Source organism: Corythoichthys intestinalis, chromosome 6 (genome assembly GCF_030265065.1).
Source record: "Corythoichthys intestinalis isolate RoL2023-P3 chromosome 6, ASM3026506v1, whole genome shotgun sequence".
Classification (NCBI taxonomy): domain Eukaryota; kingdom Metazoa; phylum Chordata; class Actinopteri; order Syngnathiformes; family Syngnathidae; genus Corythoichthys; species Corythoichthys intestinalis.
In genome coordinates this window covers 8,295,629-8,317,265 of record NC_080400.1, presented here as the reverse complement: position 1 = coordinate 8,317,265, position 21,637 = coordinate 8,295,629, and the positions used below count along the sequence as shown (strand labels likewise).

General features: G+C 37.2%; 1 protein-coding gene across 2 annotated transcripts in view; it reads left to right on the top strand.

Annotated features, from left to right (window-relative positions):
- LOC130917185 (contactin-5-like) overlaps nt 1–21,637 on the top strand; it is a 411,152-nt gene that overhangs the window by 103,875 nt on the left and 285,640 nt on the right. For both annotated transcript variants that reach the window (XM_057838311.1, XM_057838312.1), the window contains one exon: nt 1,283–1,401. In XM_057838311.1, coding sequence (XP_057694294.1) covers nt 1,347–1,401 — 55 coding nt within the window. In that variant the 5' untranslated portion in view covers nt 1,283–1,346. The remainder of the gene's footprint in view (nt 1–1,282; nt 1,402–21,637) is intronic.

The window sequence follows — 21,637 nt, the reverse complement described above, 5'->3', positions numbered from 1 at the left end:
ATATTGGTTTCGGATCTGTCCATATTTTGATTCGTCGGTCCCACAGCAGCTTTTCGGATCAGTCTATTTTGTGGAATCGACGGCCTGATCGCGGCTGCGACATTGCCATGGGATCGGTCTAATTCCTGGATCTTCGAGTGAGTAAAAAAACGCGGATTTGGATTACTATTGCTGTCTTTTTTGTTGACTATTCTTCTTGGGAGTTTTCCCCAAATCATACTAAATAATTAAAGCACTATGGCACGCGACAGTGACGACAGTGACTCTGACGTGGACCTTACAACAATGTTGGAGTTCGTCAGGGAACGCGTGTTTGCGAGCTCCCGAGTGAAGAGTGGTCAAGGTGGAAATATTATTTTTTGTGAATAAATGTGCATAAGTGGAAACTTCTCCCTTTTTTGGTACTTTTATACACGTATCTTAGCTACCACGTGTTACAATGTACAATACATGGATTACACAAGGTGTGCTCTTTGGCCTATATTGTATGTAAAGCACACGACAGCTCTGGATGCTAACAATCTACATAATTATATTGGGATAAGTTTGAAAACTCAATATGCTTACCTTGAATATGTGCTAATAAAACCGGAGTTCCTAACAACATACACTCTCGCTCCCAACCGGAGATCCCAAAAGCACTCTCTCGCATCACCAGTTTTGCCCAACTTTTGTCTTATCAGGTATTCCCTGAAGCTTGTCTTCTGAACGACGGACAGTGCTGTCCTGCTCTTCAATTTTCAGATCTGGTTCAAATAGGAAGGGTAGAACTGAAGACATGTTGGGAAAGTTAACGAGTGACACGCTGGAATTTCGGCAACGGGACCGGTGACGTCACACACTGCGACGTAACAAGAATGGCGACCTATCACATAAAATAATTTTACAAACTTTATTAAAACGAAAACATTAAGAGGAGTTTTAATATCAAATTATTATAACTCATACTAACATTTATCTTTTAAGAATCACTTGCCTTAAAAATAGAGGATCCCTTTAAGAATGTTGTCCAGTGTCAGAAAAACTGAAACATGTAGAAAACTCCATTTTGTCATGATGCTTCTTTTTTGCAACAATTGATTAAATCTGTGCCATGACATCTCAAGACATACAGAACGTTCTCATACTATATCTTATTCTGACTCAAATCATTTTCCTTGTGAATAAAACATATATTTGCTCATTTCCATATCTTGATATCTTGTCATGAGCAAACGTTGCATGCTCAAGCTGCGTTGTGTATCGTTGACCGACTTGTCATTTTCCGTGCGTATGTATACAGGCGCAGCTTTAATGAAGAAGCAGAGCTGCTGACCTTCTCATTGACGGGACCCTCCTAATCAAGTATGGGGTCACCATGGAAACCAATCCTACTGCTCTCTGTGATCAGTGGCCTTTCAGGTAAGTAAGAGGCTGGTTTTCGTCGCGCCTAATCTCGTTTGTGAAGGGAAGCGCTGCATGTTGACGTTTTTAGGCTTGAGAGAATCTCACGAGATTACGTCGTATGCAAATAAACGGGTCGGGGGGGGGGTCTTCATGTGTGCACATTTGTGGGCTTGGGAGAAAATTGCATATTCCACATTTACATGTATATGAAGGAAGAAGAGAGTCTTCGTCTGAGAGAGAGAGACCACGGTAGTCGCAGAGTCACATCTTTGTATTATTATCAAAGATATTTCACATCTCAGCCCACACCAACTTTCTATACACTGATGTGTTTAGTATATCAGGGGATGTCATCAATTATTCATTTTATTTTATTTTATTATTTTTTTAATATTTATTTATAATTTTTTATCATTCGGTTATTGTATGATTTTATCATAATGGTATTTTACTGTAATTTATTTATTTATAATAGTGATTGCTATGATACCATTATTTAACATTTTAATTAGGGCTGTCAAAATTATCGCGTTAATGGGCGGTAATTCATTTTTTTAATTAATCACGTTAAAATATTTGACGCATTTAACGCACATGCCCTGCTCAAACAGATTAAAATGACAGCACAGTGTCATGTCGCGTTGTTACTTGTGTTTTTTTGTCTTGTCGCCCTCTGCTGGCGCTTGGGTGCGACTGATTTTATGGATTTTAGCACCATGAGCACTGTGTAATTATTGACATCAACAATGGCGGGCGACTAGTTTATTTTTTGATTGAAAATTTTACAAATTTTATTAAAACAAAAACTTTAAGAGGGGTTTTAATATAACATTTCTATAACTTGTACTAACATTTATCTTTTAAGAACTACAAGTCTTTCTATCCATGGATTGCTTTAACACGATGTTAATAATGTTAATGCCATCTTGTTGATTTATTGTTATAATAAACAAATACAGTACTTATGTACCGTATGTTGAACGTATACTGTATATCCATCTTGTGTCTTATCTTTCCATTCCAACAATAAGTTGCAGAAAAATATGGCATATTTTAGAGATGGTTTGAATTGTGATTAATTACGATCAATTAATTTTTAAGCTGTAATTAACTCGATTAAAAATTGTAATCGTTTGACAGCCCTAATTTTAATGTCAGTTTTGTGTTTGTGGAGCCCTGTGGAACTTTATTTATTTTTATTTTTATTTATTTATTTTTTAGATTTATGGCTGGATAAATAAACAGTGATGTTGTTATATTTTTAAAGTGAGTTGTAGGGACCCACATTTGAAATTGCACATCTGAATTCCAAACACAAATTACAAACTAGGCCTGCAAACAGTACTGACTGGGCACTTGCAGTTTGGTACAACTTGGAGGTCATACACCTTGGATGGCACGCAGCTCAGGGTACTGGCAGATCGTCCCCCTCTCATCATCACATGAGAAACTAACCTGTGCTTGAAATCTGCCTCTTTTTTGTGTGGAACCTCTTTTGTCTTGTGGGGATGGCTGACAGAGAAATTTTTGGATATCCTGAGATGTGAAATACACACACCGAGATGAAAAAAAAAAACAATTAAAGAGGGTCCTACAAAAAAGGAAGGGCTGATGAGCTGTGCAACCACGCCGTTATTCAAAATCTAAATCAATCTTCTAATTGGGCTAATTCGACCAAGTGTGCCAAATTTCGTGGCTTTATAAGCTGCCTAAATCACAAAAAAGTGTTTCTTGTTCCCATCAGGGGGCACAAGGCCTAATCAATAATATTTCAAATCCAGTCGTGTTCAGGCTGGGATACCTCTCATACGTGCCAGATATGAAAAAGACTGAATCTTGGAGCAAGGAGTTGTTTTTCACTACCTAAATTTGGCATGTTGCCTAAAAAAAGAATGACTTTGGGACCCCACCCTGGTCAGGCCAATGATTGAAAACTCACCATTTTGATAACCTAACATCTCAGAGTTCTCATGAATAGTCTCACCATTGATGGACTTATACTTGTGCTCGTGCCCTATTAAAATTTAATCCATCTGCCATAATTCATTATTGACTCATTTAAGCATACCTCTTGTTAATTGGTCAATTAGCTATTCATTGTATCATAGGCGGAGTTTAACTTTTGGGGATGGGGGGGCACAATATGTTGATGACCCCAAAACACAGTGTCAGCAATGAAATTTACTTACAAGAATATTTAAAATAATAAGTTGACAATGAGCGTTTTTTGTTTCCCATCATTCTTGAAGGGAATTCTAAATCCGGCTGCTAAGGCAATACTTTCACCAAGATCGTCATCCATTGAATTTGTTACGCCCGCCGGTGTCGTGCCAACGTTGTTACCCCAGTCCAAAATTGTATCTGCTGGGCGGAGCCATATTCAATCAAAAATAAGTTTCATCAATTAAAAAAAAAGTTGCTTCAATCAAAAAAAAAAAAATTTGAATGCAAAAATAAATTTGAAACTCAAAAAACTAAAAAAACGCATGTGAAAGCTACTTTTCTTTGATTAATTTTTATTTTTATTTAGTTTTTTGATTGAATTAATGTTGATTTGTGTTTGTGCCACATTTTGGCTATGACATTTTTCTCTTTATTATTCAATAAAAAAAAAAGTTGCTTAAAAAAATATATAGATTTTGAAAAAGAAAAATCACTTCAATCAAAAAAAGAAAAATTTCAATCGTACAAAAAAGTTTTTGAATGCGAAAAAATATTTGAGATTGGAAAAATCTGCATTTGAACACTTAATTTTTCATTGAAAAAGTTGCTTCAATCAAACAAAAATATTTTCAATCAAAGAAAAAAATCATTTTTTCTATCTATCTATCTATCTATCTATCTATCTATCTATCTATCTATCTATCTATCTATCTATCTATCTATCTATCTATCTATCTATCTATCTATCTATCTATCTATCTATCTATCTATCTATCTATCTATCTATCTATCTATACGGTATATGCAAAGCAAATTGAACTAACTGTGTCAGGTGCTCAAAAAATAATTTCGACCAATTATAAACAATGTTTTTTTATTTAATTTCATTGATTTTTGTTGCAGTTTTATTGCTTTACAACTTTTATTTATATATATAGGAAAGTCAATTGCATGCAATGACATTTTTCGGCCACCAGGGAGGGACTGCCCCCCCCCCACTAAAATCCCCTTATGCATTTGATGTAACTTTCCGTTGCAGTGCAATGTCAAGAAGGTAAACTAAATTCTTTTTTTCAAATTAAATTCACTTTTAATTCATCAAGCATTTGAATACAGTATTCATTAAAATCCTAAATGGTCAGAAAATTAAGAGGATTCTTGTTTTGACCTTTGATTTGTTTTCTCTAAAAGAGTGTTGATAAAAACCATTAACATTCAAAGCAACATTGACCTGAGCTAAAACCTTATATACCATTTCAAAATCAATTTGTAGTGATTAATAGTCCTGCTAGGATAGAGAAAGAAGATAAATGTAAGTCAAAGTGTGACGACACTCTCCGGTCTGACTTTTGGTCTCAGCAAATCCACATGCAAAAAATCAATATGATTCTGTCTTAAAGAGAGCAGATTGACAACTAGCTATAGACAGAGAATAAAACAGAATAAAGTCAACAGAGTGGCTTTTGTGTATTTTTTGCGATTTAAGACACGGCTGCCCTCGGACCTATCGATCTGTCTCACTGTCTGCCGTCTCACAGGATTGTACACTGGTGAAGAAAAATTTAACTGTGGATGTACTTTGTCAGTTGTGACACAGCAATTTCCATAAAAAAGGGAAGAAGTGTGGCAGGTTTAAGCAAATATGACGGTTGTGCTTAATGCCAAAGATCATGTTTGTGGGAACTGCAGCCAGGGGGGGACTGGGACCAAAAAGCAGCCCTGGACTTTGACTCAGCCCAGCCCACAAGAATCTCTGTACGAAGGGAAACACAGACCCCCTAGGGGGGTCCGGGGGCATGCCCCCCTGAGAGATTTTTTTTTTTTTTTTTACATTATATTGTAAAATGCATCAATTTCGTGCACTTCGATAGAAAAATGAAGCGGCTATGAAGGACATTGCATTATTATACATATACAATATAGTTTATGATTTTCTTCGCAGTATATTAGCCATTTTCTATCGTGCCATCTTTGCGTATGAATACTCTTTGTACAGTCAGGTGTTTTGTCTTCTGAGGGTGGTAAGTAAAAAATGTCTCTAGACCAGAGGTTGCGCTAGACTTTTTCGTTGTCTGTCATTTTGACTGACAGTGTCATAAAAATCCGGTCATAATCTATTTTTACCCGTCACTTAAATTTTTAAAATGTTAATAATGACATATTCAGTAGTATTTAGTTTTCATTCATCTTTAATTAATATTCTGTCCAAACAGAGAATCCACACCGCGCCATCACACATCAAGCAGCTGTGCATTATTAGTGCCTAGCTTGCCTTGAACATGGCTTTTTAGGAAGGGTCGGACTTGACAAGTAATAAAAAAAAATAAAATTAAATTTAAAAAAAAAAAGGGTTTGAGGATAAGCCTGAGAATGATCGGTTTTCTCTCTGCTCCATATAAGCAATATTTCAACATTGCTTACACGGCCGAAAGTCGGGGCAAACTGCTCGTATGTGTGTGTGACATGCACGAACAGTGCGTGCATGCTATCGATCCATATACTTTGAATATAAACCTGTACAGGGATTATTTATGCCTGTTATTTGTGTCCTCTTTTTAATAAGCAAAATATGATATCCCCGGAATGACAGATGACAGCCAGCATGTGTGATTGTATGGTCATTTGTTTTGATGCTTCTGCGCATGCGGGTCGTCTTGCTCAGCGCATGTCGGACTGCGAATTAGTGTGCAGATATGAAAAAAATCGGATTCGTGCATTAAGACCTGTAGTATGAACACTGTTGTCACGGATTACTTAAAAAAGTAATTTAATTACTGATTAATGATTACACTTCAAAAAAGTAATCTAGTTACTTTACTGATTACTTTATTATCAAAATAACTAAGTTACTTTAAAAGTAACTTATCAGTTACTTTTTTACCAATTTTTCTCCTTTTGCTGCCTCAACATAAAAATAACAGAAACATTTCATCACGTGTAATTGAGTTTTTCACATAAGGCTTAATCTTTGAGTTAGCGGGGGTTTAATTAGTCGATGGAGTTGATTTCAACCACCATTGACTCGCCCTAGCTTAGCCATCCTGGAGCCTTAAAACTAACAAATAACTGACAAACTGCACGAAATTTGTTTAAATAAAGTCCAACGACTAATTAAATCCCCGCTAACTCCAAGATGAAGCCCAATGTAAAAGAAATCTGAACTTCCCCTTTGAAATAAAGACCTAGCTATTAAAATGTTTCTATAAAAGTTGTAAAGCAATAAAACAACAAAAATTAATGAAATGAACAAAATCCTACAACGTACAGTTTTCATAATGGGTCAAAATCATTTTTCGAACAGATCATGTGACTAACACCTTGAGACTATCCTTTGCTTTGCTTAGCCAAAACTACACCAGAGGAGGCAAGATGGATATTTAGAATTTCTTTAAACCTAAGCTTTCAAACGCTACCAACAACAACTTGAACAGCTGATTGAACTCGAACAGTATCAAGTGTGTGTATATATATATACAGTATATATATATATATATATATATATATATATATATATAGTTTACAGTATTGGCCAAAAGTTTGGAGACACCTCAAAGGTGGATACTTTGAAGAATGTAGAATACAAAACTTGTTTTCAGTTATTTCACTTTTTTGCCATTCCACATGTTCGTTCATAGTGTTGATGTCTTCAGTGAGAATTTGCAATAGCAGTGAAAATATATAAAACGCAAAAATTATGAAGTGTGTCCAAACTTTTGACTTTCGTTTCAGTCTTCAACATGCTTCTCCCCCCAGTCCCACAAATGTAAAACTCTGCCTACGATTACAAACTCTAGCTATAAATTGTACATAATTACACATATTATAAAGGCTAGTTGCTGGCTGTCTCGTCACCTGTCGTCTTGTTTTGAGTTTTTTTCGCAACGCGTTGTGCTGTACTTCCAAGTGCTTCCTTGTTGAATTGGATGTCGAGTATATAGCGGTCGACAGTTCATCTGAGCCAGCGCAGAGTTTGCAACGCACGGAGATATTTTTGTCATCTTTACTGGACGGATATGTGAAGTAATGGCTTTATCTCCAGTGAGCAAATGCAGACGTTTGTTGTATCTCTCCGGCTCCTTTACTGTTAGCATCCTGATAGGTAGGTAGCCAGGCTATGTGGCAGACGGCGCGCATACAGCATGGTACTGCACGTGACCCGTTTTTTTCCGATGAGAAAACGTGAGATGTGATGTCACTCCCAAACTCAAATGCAGTATTTTCTATTCAAATGCTCTTCGTACATGCCTTTGTATTCTTCATTCCACATACAGTATGAGGCAAAAACAAAATAGTAACGCACCGTTACTGAGGAAACTAACTTTAATCAGATTACTGGCTTGGAAAAACTAACGCGTTAGATTGCTCGTTACTGAAAGAAAGTAATCAGATTACAGTAATGCGTTACTGACAACACTGAGTATGAACGTAGCCATAGGCTTGTTGCTGTTAAAAAGAGGACACAAATAACAGGCATATATAATCCCCGTTTAGGCTTATATTCAAAGTATATGGATCGATAGCATGCACGCACTGTTCGTGCATGTCACACACACATACGGGCAGTTTGCCCCGACTCTCGGCCGTGTAAGCAATGTTGAAATATTGCTTATATGGAGCAGAGAGAAAAACGATCATTCTCAGGCTTATCCTCAAACCTATTTTTATTTTTTTATGACTGTTGTCAAGTCCAACCCTTCCTAAAAAGCCGTGTTCAAGGCAAGCTAGGCGCTAATAACGCACTGCTGCATCGCTACCGTAGCTACCATACCGTCTCTCGCTTTTTGATGACGTAATTGCTGCATTAAATCCGATTTGCGGGACTGGACAGTACAGACTGCCGCGACAGTCTGGAAAAATGTGGCCCAGATCGGATTTAGACCACATACGAAAGTGACCCAGATCGGATTTGAAGTGGTCCTGTTCTATGCGTCTTGTCACGTTCAGACCGTCAAGTTAATGCCTCACTCGAGTCGGAAAAACACGAAAAAATCGGATTCGTGCATTAAGACCAGTATGAACGTAGCCTTAGTTCGGACGCTCAGTTGCCTTGATATTTTTCCTAGTAAGGCCAACGACGTCATGCATCAAGAGAGACAATAGCTAATTAATATGCTCACTCGCCACCCTGTGGTCTGGGGTGTGAATTGCAACCTGTCAAAATGACGGATAGACTTCAGTTTTTTCCGTCACTGTTTTAAAAAAAACGGTCAACGACGGAAAATATTCGGTTAACGCGACCCCTTGTCTAGACTGTGACTGTCTGACTTGGGGCGCTCAAAGTACTGCAAGGCTGAACTGGAATTGGATTCATCTTCTGCCCTAGCTCAATGATCAACCTGAATAAACAAATGAAAGAATTGATTTTTTTTTTTTTTTAAAGCAAGTTCTGTGTATCCAGTTGATTATAATAACACCTATCCCGTGTCTATAAAATGAATTATGCCATAATTAATCTTGCCACACAAATAATAAATTTCAATGAAAATACAATAAACATTTCAAGACGAATCCTTTATACAAAACCTTCATTGGAAAGTATTAACCAGAAAACAAAACGATGTATAAATGATTAAAAATGTATATCATCAATTTAGCTACCTGAACTTTAAAGTAAAACCATTCATTAATATTTTATATTTCTTCTGAATTAATATTGCTGTTGTGTGTGCATACGTTGTTTTACAGCTAAAATATTTTTTCTTAGGAGAGGGATAGTAGGACTAGCATACTGTAACTTGACACGATTTCAAACTGGTACATGGACTAGCTGGCACTAACCCTTTAATTGTCATTTATTTCATTTAAAGTGTAGCTTACTGGTGGATAACAATTGCCAATATACCAAGCAAGTAACATTTTTCATCCCTACTTACTTGCTCTGCGCTTGTCAGGGGAACTTCCACCAGCTTATCATTACCCCCTCCCTCTTCTTTTCTCTCTCCCTGCACCAGCTGCACGTCAGAGCGGCTGCCACTCCCACTCTCACCATCGACGAGGGCTTGGCAGTTGTTACCCGACGTGGCCATTGCAGCCAGACTGCTGCTTGAGAAAATATTTGTCAACTTATGACATTTTAATGCTTCGCTCTCCAGTTTCTTTAAATTTTTCGCCCTTACCTTCTCCACGCCACCCTTCTCTTTTCTTTTTTTTTTTTTGCCACCACCATCCATATTGTGCATTAACGCTCGTCGCTATTTTGCTTCCACAAGGAACCAATGAAGGCTACTCTGTGCTTTCTTCGTTCTTCTATCAGATTGGCGGTGAAAAGCCAGGCGCATTGCTGCCACCTGTCGGATTGGATGCGAACTGTAGATAATCAGAGGATGAGGGATAAAAACAGTGATGTATAATGAATGGCGGCCGCCAGCCGTCCAGGGCACCGGCCGTTCTGTGATCCTCCAGAGGCCACAGATTACCAGTCCGCCCCTGACTGCAGACGTGACCTGGAAGCAACAATATGTAACAGTAAAATGTTAGAGTGCAAAATGGTTCTTGTAGACTGGTCAGTTTCTGAAGTTTTGTCGGAAATACACTTAATATCCTATAAAAAAAAAAAAAAAAGAGAAATATTGTTACAAAAAGCGTTTTTGGAGAAGAAATGATGTTTTTGTTCTTCCACAAACCAATACATCAAACTGTGGCTTAATGTTGTTTAGTCTCCTTGTGGTGACGAGCCAATCAGGGGAAAGAGACGCGAGCTGCACACATGACCAGGATGCGACTATCTGATTGAATAGTAGGGTGGAATGCACAGAGGTTCTTGTAGATTGGTCAGTTTCCCAAGTTTTGTCAGAAATACACTTAATTTCCTCATTAAGAGAAGGGAAAAGAACGTCACAAAAACTTTTTTTTTTTTTTTACAGGAAATAATGATTTCGCGAGTGTGACAAGAAGAGTCATTGTCCAATCAGCAGCCCTATATATTGTTTTCCTCAACGACAATAATAACGAAAATATTTCGTAAGCAAACCATTTTTTTCATGACGATGACATCACGATGACCAGCAAAAACGTGTCTTGAGAGACTAAAACATAACGGGATGGATGCCAGTGGTCGTCTGACAAGGATGAGATGGAAATTTGCCGTAGATTCCATCATAAGTTCACAATGTGTGAATATCTTCTTATAATATGTGTAGTTAGCACCCATCTTAGCAGTGGTCGTCATCACTTTGTCGTGTCACTCACGTGAAGTGTTGCGTCTCCCCCCCGACCCCCAGTCCCACACACAGAAAGTGTGTGCCCATGCCATTTGTGAAACATGCGTCATGTGCTGCTTGGTAAGTTTTGTTTTCTTATCTTGGCTATAACATGTTGCTTTAGCCTTTGAATGTCTTTGCTGAGTGATCATCACACACTTAACTAACTTGGAGCGTTAGCATAGCGTTCATGTCAGCATAGCATTGGCGTTAGCATTAGCAGTTAGCGTGGTGACTCGTTGAGTGTCTTGTAAAATTCTCAGAAAACTTTTTACATACAGTTTTTGGCATCCAGGTGAGTTGAATTATTTGCAAATAATTTACTGTTTTCTGCTGGCTGTGTATTATCATGAAGATGTTGATGTCCTAGTAGACTACAGTGGTGTGCTAGTCTATCAATGTTCATTCGAAATTGTAAGAAACCTTTTATATATTTGTTGATGAACTAAAACTTTTGTCTATAAAGTTTGTTGACAAAAACATTTTGAGAATTGTCCACTAAAACCAGACGAAGTTAACCACATTTTGAGATAACTAAAATATATTTAAGCCTAATAAGTATTTTTGTCCAAAAGTCTAAGACTAACACTAAAATTAAAAGGGCTGGCTAAAAGTAAAACTTTTGCACAGTACTGTATATTTTTATTATATTATGTATATACAGGATATACTGTATGTATATGTTTTCCCCAAGTGGAAGCTTCCATGATCCTAATGAATTTAATAATTAAAAAATATATATATACAGTACTTTTAAAAAAAAAAAAAAATATATATATATATATATATATATATATATATATATATATATATATATATGTAACGGGTACACGCGAGTCCATGTGGAGCGTGGAAACCTCCCTGCCGATTCCTTCATGTAAGGACGCTAGCGGCTGCGCTGTTGGCTCGAGCTTATTGGTGTAGTGGTTACCGATCTTGCCTGCCGAGTGGAAGCGTCGTTGGCGCGCGGGTTCGCGTCCTGGCCTAGTCAGAGGTGGGAGCGGAACGCGGGGCGTCGCTGACACGGGGGTTACATATATACCGGTATATATATATATATATATACATATACCGGTATATATATATATATATATATATATATATACCGTAATTTCTCGAATATAACGCGCACTTTTTTTCCCCAAAATCAACTTGTAAACTCATGGTGCGCATTATAAACGGGTACATGGATGGAGACAGAAATATATATGTATTACATATATATATAAACCGATTTTTTTTCATTGACACGGCCACGTTGTGTTGAAGAAACGTATGCGGCGACCCGTTGCCGACCATTACGGTACGTGACGTCACCATTTTGTTTCGGTAATACTTCACTCTAATCGGCCGAATGATTTCGTCTGTGTTAAGTTCTGCTTTTTTCACTCTTCATAAAGAAAAGAATTTAGTTTCTTAAACTCATTTGAGTCGACGTTTATTGCAGCTCCGCAATTCGGACTATAACAAATGTAAGGACACACACTTCCTATGTCCGTCAACTATATCGGTCCCTCGGGAAACTCAAACCCAAATAACAATAGTTCCTTTTGTTACTGTCGAGTTGACAGCTATGAGCTCTCACGGATTTCCGACTTACGTTCTCACTTTCATTTTACCGTATCAATCCATGGAAGAAACATTTATTCATCATGAGGAAACGAGCAAGTTATACAGCAGCCTTTAAAAGAAAAGTCACATCTGTTTTGTTTTCTCCTAGATTCTGGTAAGTTGGAGAAGTTGTCAAATCATATTACTACCGTAAATATTGTCAGTTTACGGTAATGTTTTGAACTACCAATGTGCTATGCTTGTGCTGTGTTTCACCAGTCAGTAAAATGACATCTCTGTATCTGTACACAAGCTCTGTTTTCTTCTAAAATTAGGGTGCGCGTTATAAACGGGTACAATAAGTTTCCCTAGATTTTACAAGTAAATTTGGGGTGCGCATTATACACGGGTGCACCTTATATTCGGGAAATTACGGTATATATATATATATATATATATATATATATATATATATATATATATATATATATATATATATATATTAGGGCTGTCAAATTTTTAATCAAGTTAATAACAGCTTAAAAACTAATTAATCGTAATTAATCACAATTCAAATATGCCATATTTTTCTGTAAATTATTGTTGGAATGGAAAGATAAGACACAAGATGGATATATACATTCAACATACGGTACATAAGCACTGTATTTGTTTACTAAAACAATAAATCAACAAGATGTTTATGATTATTAACATTCTGTTCAAGCGATCCATGGATAGATAGACTTGTAGTTCTTAAAAGATAAATTTTAGTACAAGTAATAGAAATTCTATATTAAAACCCCTCTTAATGTTTTCATTATAATGAAATTTGTAAAAATTTTCAATCAAAAAATAAACTAGTAGCCCGCCATTGTTGATGTCAATAATTACACAATGCTCATGGGTGCTTAAGCCCATAAAATCAGTCGCACCCAAGCGCCAGCAAAGGGCGACAAATCTCAACACAAATAACAAGTGGACTAACTGTTTGAGCGGGGGCATGTGCGTTAATTGCGTCAAATATTTTAATGTGATTCATTAAAAAAATTAATTAATTACCGCCCTTTCACGCGATAATTTTGATATATATATATATATATATATTTTTTTTTTTTTTTTTCTTTACCGATAAATAAAGGTTTGTGGTAAATAAAAGCTTGTTTGTTTTTTTTAATTATACTTTAGGGGGAAAAAAAACTGAAAGTACATGTCTTGAATGTATCTCTTTCCAAAGCTACTGTTAATCTGACTAATCTTGTTTGCACCTTCCCGCCAACAATTAGGCTTGAGTGTGGAGTAGAAGTTTGTCAGCCACAAAAAAATTCAAGAAAAAAGGTTTTTTTTTTGTTTTTGTTTTTTAATTTTATTAAATCTGCAAAAGTTCTACTTGTTCAGGTGCAATTAGATGAAAATTTTACTTGTGTTGTGTCAGATTTTAGGAGTGAAATGCCTCCATTTAGGAGCAGTCTGGTGAACTGGCATCACATCCATACTGCAGAGGTGCCGGAGGGCTGATGTTATATATACACATACGCATGAGCCAGGTCTGATTGAAAAACAAAAAAAAAAAAATCTGAATTGGACTTTTCGCACTGTATAAACAAATCATATCCGCTTCGCATATGGGTAAATAATTGGATTTGACCAGGAGTGTGAGTTTTATGTGGGGTCCTTGAAAAAATTCTTCCCTGTCAGGGTTCCCCAGGCCTAAAAAGTTTGCAAACCCTTTGCCCTCTGAAATGGCAAAGCAGTGCCTTTTGTGCCGAGTTTAGCACCGACAGCTGTCACAAAGACGCGACATGCTTCAGCTCGCGACCGCGGGCGCCCTCGAGGGTGCGATTCCGCCTTTTTATGTGCCGCGATACTTTTGACACCACGGCTGCAGTAATGGATTATTGCGGCATTGTTCTCGCGGAACATTCAAAACGATGGCCACTTTTGAGGACGACTGCGCCTCTGTTCTTTCCGTTCCTTATTATAATTTGACTCCCTCGTACGACTATCTGCTCCTTTTTCCAATTCTGCAGATAAGCGAGCAGCGGCAGCGAGGGAAAGAGGGAGGGCCGCTTAGCTCTCTCATGTTTAAAAAGTGGGCGGCGAGGCGGCGACATCGGGGCCATTTTCTCCTCTCTGCCGGCGCCTGATGCTGATTGAACCACAGTGTGGAGTGTAGGATTGTAATTCAGCCGTCCCTCAGAGTGGTCTCCATTTCAAAGAAGTGCCTTCCAGGGAATGTAAATGCATTGCAAAGTGCAGGTGATGCATGAGGTCGCTTTGACCAAAGGCGAAGGTGTCATTCGCCACAAACATGCTTTGGGAAAATTGATGGGATTTGGACGTACTACACATGAAATGAGAATATTACCATGATAGACTCTTAACTGTACATTGTCCTGAGCAATCCAATAAGATACCTAACATGACATGAATGAAAAAACTAAGTTAATATTCCCCCTCGGATGTCATGACCAGTGTTGGGCACGTTACTTTAAAAAAGTAATTAGTTATAGTTACTCACTACTTCTTCCAAAAAGTAACTGAGTTAGTAACTGAATTACTCTATAGTAAAAGTAACTTGTTACCAGGGAAAGTAACTATTTCCGTTACTTTAAAAAGTTGTTGTATGTCAAAGAATTTGACATTTTCTGAGCAGTATTCGAGTCAGTTGAATAGAGAAGAACAGAAAGGTAGTTGTGTTATCGAACCTTGTAATATTTATTGCACCTCACCAGCAACAGATTTATCCTATACTATACTATATTGAAGTGCAACAAATATAAACAGATTTGAATTGCTTACCACATACGTATGTCGACAAAAGCTTTGCCCCGGGACATACATTTCATTTTACATGCACGTTTTTTCCTTTAATTTCGACCAACTTGAAATAGTGTTTATATCTCCACCTCGTAAAGGACAAATTTTCCTCTGAAGGCGCTGCCATCATATATCCCTCTGCATCTGTTTCGCGTGTGTGTGTTTGCCGCACGCGCCGTTCCAGTTTGTGTGTGAAAACACCGGCTCTGATTGGCTTACCATGACACATGACTCTAACCCTCAGCCAATCACAATCACTTCCATCGCATCTATCCAGGGGGTGCATTCAGGTAGCCTAGTCCCCCTACTCCTCCCGTCACCCTCAAAGCGTCTGCCGTCCTCAAGATGGAAGCAGCATTCTTGCTGGCTGACAGTGGGGGATGGGAACAAGGCTAGCATTCAGGTGTAGCAAACACAGAAACCATAGCAATCTTTGGAAAGCATTGTCTAATTGAATGAGCAGGGACAAACAGCCTGGAGTCATAAGAAGTACGTGTGCTATTCTCGAACCTGAACGCACCCCAAGTTTTGGATGACAAATAAACAGAGCAGAGGAGACTCGTTACGGCTGGTAGTTTCTTCAATTTATTCAGAGTAAGTAACGCACCGCTTTTGACCGTCAGTAACGGTAACGGCGTTGTAACGGCGGAAAAAATAATTTGTCAGATTACCCCGTGACTGAAAAAAATAACGCCGTTATGTAACGGCGTTATTTATAACGGCGTTATTCCCAACACTGGTCATGACATTGTTATTTTGTTAATTTTGATTGACTCACATTAGATAATAATTAAGGGTGTCAAAACTAATCGATTAATTTACAACTATTTTGAGATTTGGCTGTAATTTTCTGACTATAAGCTGCTACTTTCCCTCCGTTTTGAACTAGTGTTGTATTTGGCAGCCCTTTTAATTTTTGTCTTAGTCTTTTGGACGTAAATACTTATTATTCAGTCAGGTTCTAGTCATTTCAAAATGTTTTCGTCTAGTTTCAGTCAACGAAAACTCAAATTTCGTTTAGTTTTACTCGACAGTTACTCAAAATATTTTCATCTGTAAAAGTTAAAATGTTTAGTCCAAAAATATTTAAAGGTTTCCAACTATTTCGAATGAACATAGACGGATCAGCACATATTGTGGTGTCTACAAGGACAACACAAACTTTGTGAGGATAATACACACTCAGCAGGAAAAGCAGTACCGTATTGGCCCGAATGATTGACGGTGTTTTTTGCACTGAAATAAGATTGAAAAAGAGGGTGTCGTCTTATATTCGCAGTCTAGACATTGTACCCATTCACGACGCTAGATGACGCCAGATATCATTGAAGCGATGTTCTGTTTTGACAGATCTCAGCTACTCTCCCCATTCACGACGCTAGATGTTACCAGATATCATTGAAGAGATGTTCTGTCATGACAACTCTCAGCAACTAGTTTAACCACTTTGCATTATTTTATTGCATTATTAATGTTTTTCCTTATTCAGATTTGTTTCAAGACTACAGTTATAGTTAGACTTCACTTTGATGGTTAGTGCAGTTATTGCAGTTTTGTTGTTTTATCACAATAGATTGGTTTATTTACATTTCAAAAACCAGAAGCCATTCATTTTCGAATGTGATTGCACTTTAGTTTACATATTTAAATGTTCAGATATTAAGATTTGAATGATGCAAAATAACATGCTTTTTCTCTCAAATATATTGTTATAATCATTTGTTTCAGATGTACTGTAGTTATTTTCTGAATAAAAATTAATTTGGTGTTCAAAAAGTGTTTTTTCAAACTTGAGTCTTGAAAAAGAGGAGGTCGTCTTACAATCACAGCCGTCTTATATTCGGGCCAATACGGTACATTATTTTTAGTGCTGTCAAATTCATCGCGTTAACGGGCGGTAATTAAATTTTTAATTGATCACGTTAAAATATTTGACGCATTTAACGCATGCGCGGAATGAGCCGCTCATGCATTGCCTCAAAAAGATTACAAAGATGCCATTTTTTGCACATTGAAAGCTAAGAGGCAGAGAAAGGCGAGTGGACACAGGCGTTCATTGGACTGCGCCGTTTATTGGCATAAGCTTCGGCAACTCCTTCACAACAAAGATAAGTATCATTTAGTGAAAGCACAACAAAAATAATATTCCTGTCTCTCAAAAAAAAAAAAATAATGTTGACAAAAAGAAAAGCACTTCAATCTGTATTAATAAGGCCCTTTTCTCACACAGTTAAACAACAACGCAAAGTGAACTGGCATTCCCAATCAAATTAGCTATGCAAAATACACATAAAACGTATTCAGACTTTGGTTAAACTCTATTCAAACATTTTGTTTAGCTCTCATTTAGCTCAACAAATACACTGGATGGCAATATTTAGTCACAATGTACAAACTATCAGAGGTCTCGTACGTTTAGAAGCCAACACTCAAATGAATGTAAGGTACATTTCATTTCATTCATTTGTTTATTTCAGGCCATGATTTTCCTTGTCAAGACAGCAAATATATACAGCTCATATAAACATATAACTAAAAGATCATTGAACCCGGAAACTACGGCGTCTGCCTAGGGACAAAGCGCACTCGTTGGCTCGATCTCTAATTTATTTAAAACTCGCCATTGACACCTTGTGGTGTATTTCAATCACTACCTTTCTTAGTTAAAGACACTGTGGAAGAGCGACAGGGAGCCCATGTGACGTCACAGCTCGTCAACGTCAAAAATGGTGAGCTATTAGTTTATTTTTTAAAATAAAAATTTTACAATTTTTTTCTTAAAACGAAAACATTTAGGGGGGTTTTAATATAAAATTACTATAACTTGTACTAACCAGTGTTGTTAATCTTACTGAAAAAAAGTAATTAATTATAGTTACAAATTACTTCTCCCAAAAAGTAATTGCGTTAGTAACTCAATTACCTGAATGTAAGAGTAATTAGTTACTTGGCAAAGTAATTGGTGATAATTACTTTTTTTTTTTCCCCTCAAAAAATAAAAAATAAAAAAAAAACATTGGCCACACTATGTGAAGTATTTTTGTGAAGGTTTTTGGTACAATTGGCCCGAGCCCAATTCTTTACCCTAATTTACCCTTTACCCTGAATCAACTGTTAAAAGTTGTTAAAATTGCTCCCATTATTGCATTTGTTCCCTTCTCTCTACTTTCGACATATGAAAGTTTTAAAACTGTTTCATCATTTAAAGATAGATTCAAGTCAAGATTTTGCCGATTTAGAAGTATTTTTGATAAAAAGTTACTTAGGTTCGCTAGGAAGGTTCTCCACAACAGAGCCGTCCTAAAAAGTCTACTGCTTTAAGATGGCGGCTGTCTACTAACGCATTTAGTGCCATGCAGTGTTGTTAATTTTACTTTAAAAAAGTAATTAATTACAGTTACAAATTACTTCTCCCAAAAAGTAATTGCGTTAGTAACTCAGTTACCTGAATGTAAGAGTAATTAGTTACTTGGCAAAGTAACTAGTGATATTTTTTTTTTTCTCAAAAAAAAAAAAAAAAAAAAAAAACAGGTCACACAATGTGAAGCTTAAAGGGCTTGGGGGACAATTGGCCTAAGCCCAATTCTTTACCCTCCACTTAACTAGACACAAGGGTATTGCGATAACTAGCTAGTAACCTTTGCTATGTGTGGAAGTCATTTAAAGTTGTGAATCAATCGTTAAAGTTGTTAAAATTTCTCCCGTTATTGCATTAGTTCCCTTCTGTCTACTTTAAACATGTGTAAGTTTTAAAACTGTTTCATCATTTAAAGATAGATTTAAGTTAAGATTTTGCCAATTTAGGAGCATTTTAGATTAAAAAAAATTACTTAGGTTCGCTAGGAAGGATCTCTACATCAGGGCCTTCCTGAGAGGTCTACTGCTTTAAGATGGCGGCTGTTTACAAACGCATGTAGTCCTTAAAACATGTTGGCAATGCAGCAGTGTCTGGCATCTGCATCTAGACCTATAATATGATATCTACCGTGTCATGTGGGCGTAGTTTGTCGGCTATGGCTGCAGTCAGGTATTATTGGAGCCATCTAGCATCGCGGTTGCAACGGCGTCTTCCCCACTCCTGCTCTGCTCTCGTCCCCGTGAGTCCGTTTCTCTCAGACTTTTTTTTATTCAACCAACTTAGTAACGCATAGTAACGCACGCCTTTCCCGCCTCAGTAACGGTAACGGCGTTGCCAAGATGAGAAAAGTAATTAATTAGATTACTCATTACTGAAAAAAATAACGCCGTTAGTAACGCCGTTATATTGTAACGCCGTTATTAACAACACTGGTACTAACATTTATCTTTTAAGAACTACAAATCTTTCTCTCCGTGGATCCCTTTAACAGAAAGAATGTTAATCATGTTAATACCATCTTGTGGATTTATTGTTATAATAAACAAATATAGTACTTATGTATATTATGTTGAATGTATATATCTGTCTTGTGTCTTATCTTTCCATTCCAACAATAAGTTGCAGAAAAATATGGCATATTTTAGCGATGGTTTGAATTGTGATTAATTACGATTAATTAATTTTTAAGATGTGATTAACTCGATTAAAAATTTTAATCGTTTGACAGCCCTAATTGTTTTCAACTAAACCTACCTAGAACCCATTAATTCATTCACTCCCAGCCATTTTAACCGGGGCAACCCCCTTTGCTCTTGGCCGTTTTATTGGATTTTGACTGATTTTGCAAGGCCCACAGAAAATTCTGTTCTATTGCTATATAAACATGGAACCCACCAAAAAGAAAGATTATCTTCTTTCAGCAGGAAAAAAAGTAAGTTCATATCTTTTTCCATTCTTTAGAAATCAGCATTAGAAAATAGCTTAGTTTGAGCAATTTTCCAATTTCTGATGAAAAAAACAAAGAAATTGAGCTTTTTGTAAACGCATACATTTCAAACATAACTTTGACTAAACACAGCTATTTTTTGCGTAGTTACATCCCAAACATCTGAATAATTTTTCCTTTTACAAAATAGGGCTTTTGATAGCAAAAGTAACAATTTATTTACACATAACTAACTGAGAGATGAGGCTTTTGTGGCCGACGGCATCGTCTGCCGCACTGGTGGTCCCGGTAATTCTGCTCAATCGTCCAGCGCCTGGCATCTGCTCGGTCGTCCGCCGCCTGGCATACTGGACGTCCATTTGGTTGTCTTCTGCCGGCGCCCCGGCCGTGTGGCCGGCCATTCGTTCCGTTGAATCGGGTTGGGGGTCTTACCAAATGCGCTACTGCCCTCCAGTGGCCAGTTTTATTGATTTAAAATGGATTTTCAGCTCTGTGCTCTGGAGCTAAGGTGAATCAGAACCTAGAGAAAAAACGTAAAAGACGTATAAATACGTCTTTGGGACACTGAAACAATTAAAAATAGAAGGTATTTATACGTTTTTGGGAGCAAATGAGAAAAGAAAAGTTGTCTGAAGGTTTAACATCCTCGATACTCACTGACCAGTGTTTTAAGAGGACACTTGCCATTCTGAAGCTAATGGTAACGCAAATGCCTCGCTAATGCTAGGAGTTACATTTATCGTCTGATGATTACTCAGCACAGACCTTTAAAGCCTAAAGCAACATATTCTCGCTTGCCAAGATAAGAGAACAAATCTTACCTTGTTTCCAAACAAGCAAGATGGAGTGCAGCCTAGTTTGAGATACGTCCTAAATTCTGGTGAGGCGGGAGAGGTGCACCACATCTCACATGAGTGACACGACCCAAACACTGCTACGATGCAAGCTGACATACTCCAGGTTTAATATGAAAATATCACTCATAGTGACCATATGACAGAAACGGCCGCATTATCATCTCGTTGTCATCTCATCAGACGAAAACTGGCATTCGTCTCATTATGTTATATGTTATACCAAGCCACGTTTTTAGCTCTTCATCGTCAGGAAAAAAAATTTCGGCGACAAAATATTTTCCATATTGTCATTGTTGACAAAAACAATACTGCTTTGAACCCTCCGATTTCGTCAAACGCAGATTATTCATGGATTTTTACAGGTTAATGAGCTCCATGTCTTTTGGTGTAATCATCCCATAACACAATTTGGACACCTGCAGCTGACAGTCTAGTACAATGTATGAACAAATATGCCTTGATTGTAAATTTTGAAAGGTGTGGCTTATAGTCCAAAAAAATTACAGTATTCGTTTGGAGCCATTGTCAAATTCATAATGGTCCAAATCCTCTTATTTCAGCCTCAGAAAGGTAGTTTCTTTATTTCTGTAGTTTTCAATTGAAGCATATGGATAATCTTTCAAACAACCACAAACGTTCTACGACAGACTGAAGGGACTAGCAAACATCTCCTTTTGCTTTGGAAGACATCGATCCGTGTTTTTTTGGGAAGATTTTCAACTTTAGTCTTTTGTACACAAACACTTATTACCGTAATTTCGCGAATATAAGGTGCACCCGTGTATAACGTGCACCCCAAATTTACTTGTAAAATCTACGGAAAACTATTGTACCCGTGTATAACGTGCACCCTAAT